Source organism: Fukomys damarensis, unplaced genomic scaffold, assembly GCF_012274545.1.
Source record: "Fukomys damarensis isolate Sample0158 unplaced genomic scaffold, DMR_v1.0_HiC HiC_scaffold_13, whole genome shotgun sequence".
Taxonomy (NCBI): Eukaryota; Metazoa; Chordata; class Mammalia; order Rodentia; family Bathyergidae; genus Fukomys; species Fukomys damarensis.
In genome coordinates, this window is record NW_022900925.1 from 36,824,863 (window position 1) to 36,833,635 (window position 8,773).

General features: G+C 45.2%; 1 protein-coding gene across 7 annotated transcripts in view; it reads right to left on the reverse strand.

The window, feature by feature from the left end:
• Top2a (DNA topoisomerase II alpha) overlaps positions 1-8,773 on the reverse strand; it is a 31,876-nt gene that overhangs the window by 6,638 nt on the left and 16,465 nt on the right. For all 7 annotated transcript variants that reach the window (XM_010620001.3, XM_019206905.2, XM_010619998.3 and 4 more), the window contains exons 20-29: positions 8,424-8,572; positions 6,610-6,841; positions 5,970-6,104; positions 5,679-5,879; positions 5,344-5,539; positions 2,851-2,942; positions 2,609-2,773; positions 2,391-2,474; positions 1,116-1,298; positions 706-796 (exon numbers count right to left, since the gene is read on the reverse strand). In XM_010620001.3, the coding sequence (XP_010618303.1) occupies positions 706-796; positions 1,116-1,298; positions 2,391-2,474; positions 2,609-2,773; positions 2,851-2,942; positions 5,344-5,539; positions 5,679-5,879; positions 5,970-6,104; positions 6,610-6,841; positions 8,424-8,572 (1,528 nt within the window). The remainder of the gene's footprint in view (positions 1-705; positions 797-1,115; positions 1,299-2,390; positions 2,475-2,608; positions 2,774-2,850; positions 2,943-5,343; positions 5,540-5,678; positions 5,880-5,969; positions 6,105-6,609; positions 6,842-8,423; positions 8,573-8,773) is intronic.

Consider the following 8,773-nt stretch of genomic DNA (forward strand, 5'->3'; position numbering starts at 1 on the left):
AAAAAAAAAAAAAAAAAAAAAGTTAATCTTCAAGTAGGTCAATTTGGTATGTGACTATCTCAATAAAGGTAAACACAATAAACACATAATCTGATTTTTTTTTTTTTTGGTACCGGGGATCAAACTCAGGTCCCTGTGCTTGCAAGGCAGGCAGTGGAACCACTAAGCTAAATCCCCAGCCCTATAATCTGATTTTTTTTGTTGTTGTTGTTTGTTTCTGGAGACAGGGTCTCAACTATGTAGCTCAGGCCAGTTCTGAACTCACTATGTAGCCCAGGCTGGCCTTACACTCGAAGCAATCCTCCTGTCTCAGCCTCCCCAGGGCTGGGATTACAGGCGTGCGTCACCACGCCTGGCTACACACATATCTGTAGGTAACAGAACTATTGATTTTGATTGGTTTAATGAGTATTTCCTATATCCCAGGCGTGATGCTGATTCAACTCTAGAAACTCGATACTGGGACCTCACAGTTAGCTACAAAGTGAGATCTAATAACCAATGAGTATTTTCATAGATTCTAACTAAAGAATTCAAGTTGTCAAATCATTGAACTGTCTCATTACAACATGATCTCTTCTAAAATGAAGGACGCAGGGATGATTAAGTGTCCTCCTCCCTCACTTACACCAGCTCAACAAAATGCGCTGACAAACACAGTGTCATCTTTGCCTCTGCCACTGTCCTTAAAATGCAATGCAGTACCTGGCTCTCTTCTCTGTTTCTTCTCTAGTCTCTGTTTCAGGCTTTCCGGTTCCACACTGTCCTCCGCAGGGGTTCCTTCAGTATTTTCACTCTGGAAGACAACAAGATGTGAAAACCAAACAAATGGAAAGACAGCAAGGCGAAGAGGTCACTTTCTGCCACATTATTTGGAGTGACAGTTAAATATACAAATATGTATATGGTCAAGGAATGTTTCCTAAGAGCTCTGAATAGAGGTACGTGTATAACTTTTTTCAAGACAGTCAAACGTTTAAAAATCAGGTGCTTAAGAAAGTTAGTTAGATACAGGATAAATCCCAGAACATGGGGTTAGAAATTTCACACAACGCATTCAATTCTATGTGGAAACATGCTTAGTGTGTATGTGTAGTCTTTTCCAGAGTATTCACCTTAATTTTCTTCTTAATCTTCTTCTCTGCCTCTGCTTTCATCTCTGTGGTAACTCGAGGAATGACTCTTGTCCCTTGTTGAGAAGGGAGAACGTCAGCCATCTGTGCTTTTTTCCCTCTTGCTTTCCCTCCTTTCCCAGCAAGTCCAACTTGTTCATCTTGTTTTTCTTTGGCTTCAACGGCCTACAGAAGGGTTATAAGGAAGTTTAGAAGCTAAGGAAAACCTGTAACATCTCAAATACAAGAACTAAACTGACTTCAGTGTGTTACGACATCCTAAGATAAATACGAAGCTGTTCCCCAGCCAAGCATAGGATCCACAGTGATGTAATTTGAGGTGCACTTTCAGAAGCTGGGTGTAGACAGAAGATCGTTCTTTGTGGAATTCTCTCACTTACCCTTTCTGTAGATAAAAAGGGCAAACTGTGGTCCAAGGGTAAAACATGTACAAGTACATGGATATGTACCAAATGATCCAAGGGTTGGATATCACACTGAATGCTAATATCGATATGCATGGTAAATTTGACTTGTGGAATCAGATTTTTTTCTTATGTTAGAAAAAAATGTTGAAAAGCAAATGTTTTCAGGAGCTTTAAGTAACAAAGGATCTTCTGAAGCTTCTGCGACTGGCTCCCCCGCCCAAGGAAACTGTATTGCCTTCCTAGGCAGACTTAGGGGCTGGGTTGGTTTTCTCCCACTCTTAAACTCCGTTATCTTCTCAGTCCTTAAGGGTCCTTTCTACTCGGTTAAAAAAAAAAAAAAAAATCAATTCCTGTCTTTCTCTTTCCCAAAAACCTCTAGGTAGAAGCTGAATGCGGTGGCACAGGCCTATATTCCCACCTTCTGGGAAGCTGAGGCACGAGGACTGAATGTTTAAAGTCAGCCCGAGCAATTTAGACCTTGTTTTAAAATAAAATATAGCCGGGCGTGGTGGCGCATGCCTGTAATCCCAGCACTCAGGAGGCTGAGGCAGGAGGATCGCTGTGAGTTCGAGACCAACCCGGGCTACATAGTGAGTTCCAGGTCAGTCTCAACTACACAGTGAGACCCTGTCTCAAAAAACCAAAAAAACAAACAAAGAAATAAAATATAAAGATTAGGGATCATTCCGTTTATTCTAACTAGTATTTATAATTTCTTAAGTGTTACTTGGGACGTACCCCTAGGCTTTCTATATTCTATTGTCAATTTGCAAGTCTTTTGCCAGAGGCGTATTGCTGGGATATTTACGTCACCAACCAGGCTTTCATGCGAGCATTTCAGAGCGCGTACCTCTAGCTCCTCCACAAAAGCAGCCAAGTCTTCTCTCCACAAATCCGACGGACTCTTTTTCTTCAGTGCGTCCAGCTCTTGCTCCTTTAGAAGACGACCAGAAAGCTGAGTTAATCCGTACACAAGCAGCATTTCTCCCACGCAGTTCCGCCTCGTTCCCCTCTCTGCCGGAGCAGGATTACATTACGCCTCTGCACCAGCCCGGGCCCGCACCCCACCTTTTCGCTTCTCTGCTTGCACAGCTCGTCCTTCTTCTCCTTGGTCAGGTACCACAGCGGCATGTCCAGGAGGTAGTTGAAGGTCGGCCCGGCACCTGCGGCGGAGTCACCCCTGGCGGTCTCCTTTTCGCTGTCACTTTCTTCATTTTCTTCTTCATCCGGAACCTGAAGTGCAAACGAACACGCAGGATTAACAGGCGACGTGAGCCACAACACATCCGCGGTGCCGGCCCAGACGCTACCTTTAGTTGGGCTTCTTTCCAGGCCTTCACAGGATCTGAATCATATCCCCTCTGAATCAGAACTTTAATTAATTCCTTCTTGGGCTTATTTTCTATTAAAAAACATAAACAGATAATGGTTTTGAGTAAGATTTCAGGAAACGGGTAAGGTTTTACCACATTAAGTAAAGAAATTGTTTCGCATTCATTTGTTCACCCTGGTTTAGAGGAGTATTTTCCTTTCCCTACATCAGTAACAGAAGTAAATTACGATGGGGAAGTCAATTATAAATGAGGCTTGTCATCTAAAAAGAATGAAGGGAATCAAAACCTTTATTTTTCTTTTTGTTTTTGGTACCAGGGATGGAACTCTGCACCTTGTGCTTGGAAAGCAGGCGGTGGCACCACTGAGCTAAATCCTGGGTCCCAAACCTTTATTTTTCATCTGCCCCTCCGTCCCTTATGTTTCCTCTTTTTTTTTTCCCGTACCAGAGATCGAACTCAGGACCTTGCACTTGTGAGGCGAGCAGCACCACTGAGCTAAATCAATACCCGGCCCTTAATTTCATTTAGAGACAACGTCTTGCTATGTAGCTGAGGGGTGGCCTTGAACTTGAACTCACAGAGACGCTCCTGCCTCACTCTCCCAAGTGCTGAGATTACGGTGTGGGGCATCATGCCCGGCTCCAGCTTCTTTTATTTTAACACTTGATTGGGCGTTTTGCTCCACCCACCTGAACATTGATGCCCGCCCTCCAGGACACATTCATTCTCTTTCTCATTAGCTTTCAGTGGTCAGGACAGTGACCTCTTACACTTCGAGGGACAGGGAGAGTCACTTGCTCTTTGGACCTTTGGAGCACAACCTGTTAGGGCTGATATCTAAAATGTCTCCCAAGCTGGGCATGGTAGTGCACACCTATAATCCCAGCACTCAGGAGGCTGAGGCGGGAGGATCGCTGTGAGTTCGAGACCAGCCTGGGCTACACAGGGAGTTCCAGGTCAGTCTCAACTACGTAGGGAGACCCTGTCTCAAAAAACAAATAAATAAAATGTCTCCCAAAATTCTCACGTGCTCACAGGTGGGGCTATTGGGAGAGGATCATGGTGGTGCCATGCTGATTAGCTGGACTAATTCACTGAGGAGCTGGGGAGTGGAGACAGGGCCTCGCTGGGGCCGCTGTCACTGGACATGCTCAAGGGTGCGTCCGTCCTTTCCATTGCTGCTCCACCTGTCTCCCGGGTGAGCAGCCTCCTGTGCCTCTTCTGCCTTCTAGCCAGCTGAGCACGGACAGAACCCTCTGAAACTGACAACCAAATGACCTTCTCCTCCTTTAGCTTTTGGTGTCAGGGATTTTTGTCACGGGGAGGGGCAAGTGACTAATACGCCACCTTTTTTCAATGAACTTGAAACCCTGATATTTGCTCTTCATGAAGACTGCAGTCCCTAGAACTTCCTAATCCACCAGGAAGAACTTCCTTTTGCCTCAGGTCATGTCCAGCAGCACCACTCATTTCTTCCGCCTGAAGCAGTATCTGTGCAGTAAGAAGGCTGATGTGCTAGTGCTAGTTCTTTACTACGTAACCAGACAGACACGCAGTCATCGAGCTAAACACTTGCGTGCCATCAGAAAGTAAGCCTTTGCTCACTAGAAGCTATCTGTGGTACCGTGTTTTGGGTTTTGCTACTATAGTCAATTAGCTGCCTTTTCTAGTTAGCTCTGGCCAGAGCCCACTCTGTGCCTTCTCTTCATTTTTCCTGACAAGGGCTTGCTACGGCGCCCAGGCTGGCCTCCAACTCCTGCGGTGCTGGGATTACAGGCATGAGCCACCGCACTGCCTCTGAGCTTTCTTTTAACCTTCCTGATATGCCAGCGTCTGTTAAAACTCTTCTTCCTGGTCACTAAACCCCTCACTTACTTCTTATAGATTTCTTAAAAAAAAAAAGAAAAAGAAAAAGAATCTTTTTTTCAGTCTTGGACACCAAGTTTACTTATTAAATCACTTCCTTCCTGCCTCTTCTTCGTCAGCTGGGGTCTTGTGATAAACCAGCTTAAGTAGCCTTCTAGATCTCTATTTTCTTTCTTTCTTTCTTTTTTTTTTTGAGATAGGGTCCCACTATGTAGCCCAGGCTGGTCTCGAACTCACAGTGATCCTCCTGCTTCAGCCTCCCGTTCTGGGATTACAGGCGTGTGCTACCACTCCCGGCAGGCTCTATTTTCTTCCTGTCTAAATGGCAAGTAAGACTTGATGCTCGGTCTAGAGATGAGGAAGTAACTCAGTGGTAGACTGCGTGCTTAGCACGCACAAGGCTTTGGGTCTGGTGTCCAGCACAAGAAGAAAAAAACTACTCAATCTAGGAAAAGCTCACTTTCAAAGTAAATAAATTCTTGTATCAGCAACCAGATGAGCTACATGGATTTTGCCCTCCCTCCCACCATCACTCTTAACAAAAACGTTTAATGAAAGGTTAGCATAACTACATTTTTAGTAGAATTATTATAAAAACATTACCAATGATTATTTTGCCATCTATTTTCTCCAAAATAAAGCGAGCTTGATTGTTCAGTTTGGCAGATTCAGCACCAAGCATTCCTAGGAGCCATTCTTTTCTTAATCCGTAATATTTAAGCCTGAGTTCAAAGAAGTCTCTTAGGATGTCCAACGCTGTGTCGTATTTCTTTAAACAGCCTACGTGGTCAAAGAGCACCTGGAAAAGCAGAAGGTTAGAGCTATGAGCCAGTGAGTTCAGTAAAATTTATAAAAACAGTAAAGGATATCTCTTATTAAAATTGATACCAATCTTTAATATAAGCTGAAGCGCACATCTTCCACACAGTAAGACATACCATAGAGTTGCAGGTGAGACTGGTTTGGAGTTTGAAGACTTTGTGTAGTCCGGCTCTCTCTGCCTCTGCCAGTTTTTCTTCAGTCATCTTCACAACAAACTTGACGGTGGTATCTGTGTGGTATTCTCTATAGTCTGTTATGAGAGGTGGTGTCTTCTCAGTGCCATTCAACATGGGTTCTAGAACCTGCTCCTTATACATCTAAAGAAACAAAGGAGTCGCCTCAATGGTCAATAGCGATGGTGCAAAAAGTCTTCCAACCACAAAATCAAGAAAACCACAGTTACTTACCTGGGTCCATGTTCTGATGGGAAGCTCTGAGATTTCAATGGTTGTAGAATTCAGAATAGCTACTTCACCATTAATCACATACTGATTTGGAGCCAGCTCTTCAATTGTACCTTTGAAGTTCTTGTAACTTGGGAGCTAAATTGGTATTTCAAAACAGAATGTTTTGTAAATATAATGCTAGTAACAGAAATCACAAGGTGTTTGCACAGCTTACACTCATACGTGGGGCTTTTGGAGGTATCTGGATCACTGGTGTGTGGTTTAGCATAGCTGTGGGTATGGGGCTGTTGAAGAGGAGACCCCTCCTGGGTGTGGGTGGCACCAACCAAGAGGCTTGTACCCTGGATGGACTGAGGTTCTGCGCGCCGCCTGACTGCTCCTCCTTTACCAAGCCCCTCGGCCACACCGCACTGCCTTGGAGCAGCTATGGATGGAAACCCCTACAAACTGAGTCAAAGCAAGCTTTTGCTGTTGTAACTTATGGGGTGTCAGGTATTTTGTCTCATCACAGGGAAGTAAGACAGTGTTCAACCATACATGTAACAATAGAGGGTGAAATAAATTTGCACTCTCTTAGTCAGATAGTCCAGTCAACTGAATCCAGAGAAAGAAGCAGGTTCCTCACACACATAAGAGTTACCATTGGCAAAGGTTCTTCTCCATCCATTAAGCGCCTGATGTTATCTACAACTTCGCGAACGTCAAAGTTGGGGATTTTGCAGGACCAGCCAGTGCCAATCCCTTCGGCGCCATTCACCAGCACCATGGGGATGACAGGGATGTACCATTCGGGCTCCACGCGCTGGTTGTCATCGTATAAGAACTTCAACGTGTGATCGTCTTTTGGTGGGAATAACAACCGAGCCAAAGGGCTAAAGGAAACAATCAAAGGGTATTATTTTACAAAATTATTGAACGTGCAATTTGTTAAGTGGTGGGGTAAATACTTAGCCTTAAAAGAAAACTAACGTAGGTGTGAGCAGCGTGTGTCTGTGGCCCCGGCTGTTCGAGAGGCAGGAGGAGGACTGCTCGAGCCCAGGAATCTTGAGACCAGCCCGGGCCACACGGCGAGGCCGTCTCTTAAGAAAAGACACGTGCCAAGGAAAATCAAAGCCTTTCTGAGAGGATTATACTGGGGGAACCTGGCGGACAGAGCCATGTGGGTATCTGAATAAAGTGTTGCAGCAGCCCGGAGAGGAATGCGCCTGGATGTCTGAGAGAAGGCCGAGGCGGCAGAGCCGGAGCAGAGACGGCACGAAAGGGAGCCCAGAGACACGCAGAGTAGGCACAGCTCACACGAGGCATGCTGAGCTAAGTGCACTCTGAGCGAGGAGGTGGAAGGTTCTGAGCCAGCGACCGACTTTTGGAAAGTTAAGAGGCTGCTATGAGAGAGGACAGTAGATTACATGATAGTCCTTTACATGAGATGGGGCAGCTTAGCTTTTCCCAACATAGAGCCCACGGAACTTGCTAGTGAATGGGTGGAAGTGTTAAGAAAAGGAGCCACGAGTGACTCTGAAGGTTTTAGTCTGAGTGAACAGTGACAGAATCCCACTGCAAGGGCAGGAAGGATTTGGTTTTGAACTTGTGTTTGAGCACTCTTTAGAGAGCCAGTGGGAAATGCTGAAAGGGCCAGTCAGAGTTCCGAAGAGAAGTCAGGAATGGAACTGTTTCGGTGGCAGTGACGCAGGCTGAACCAAGGGCCTTGGCACTGAGCCACATCTCCAGCCCTTTTAAAATTCTGAATTTTGAGATCGGGTCTTGCTATGTGGCTAAGTAGCCCAGGTAGGGCTTGAACTTCAGACTGCTGGGACTACAGGCGTGCGCCACCATGCCAAGTGGTGATTCTTTGTTGTGAGAAGCAGACCTGTATCCTGTAGGGTGTTTACAGCAGCACCCTTGGCCTCTACTCACTAGATACCAATATTCTCTAATACACTTAAGTTTTGTTTTGTTTTTGTTGTTTTTTGAGACAGGGTCTCACTATGTAGTTGAGACTGACCTGGAACTCACTATGTAGCCCAGGCTGGTTTCGAACTCGCAGGGATCCTCCTGCCTTAGCCTCCCGAGTGCTGAGATTATAGGCGTGCACCACCATGCCCGGCGAATACACTTAATTTTTTTTTTGTTTTTAGTACTGGGGATTGAACTCGGCAGGCCACTGAACCGCTGAGCTAAATCCTTGGCCCCTACACTTAATTTTTAAAAACTTTGGTCCCACATGGTTTCAACATTGGAAATAGGCTGGGTGTGGTGGCACATGCCCGTAATCCCAGCACTTGGGAGGCTGAGGCGGGAGGACTGCCACGAGACTGAGGCCTGCCTGGGCTACATAGTGAGTTCAAGCCCAGCCTGAACTGTGCAGTGAGACCCTGTCTCAAAAAACCAAAAAGAAAAAAACAAACAAAAAAACACTGGAAATAGCAAGTCACCTGAAGTGGAAAGCGTACTCACCTGAGCATGGTGAAGATGTATCGAGGACTAGCAGAATCCTTGCCACCATGCAGCCTGGTACCAAACTGACCAATGGGCTGCAAGAGGTTCAGATTATTGCTACCCACAAAATTCTGAGCCAAGTTGATGATGGTCATCATTAGTGACATCTGCAGGGAGAGATTTATTACCCTAAATAATATATCCATCATGATGACTGAGCACAAACATGCAAGGTTTTATGAGGCTTAGATATTTCTACTTTCTTTTCCCATATAAATGGATGGTGGAAGTGGCCCAAGTTCAGGGCTTTTGCCTTCCATTGATTTCTATCAAATTCTACTTAACTTTTTTTTTTTTTTTTTTTTTTT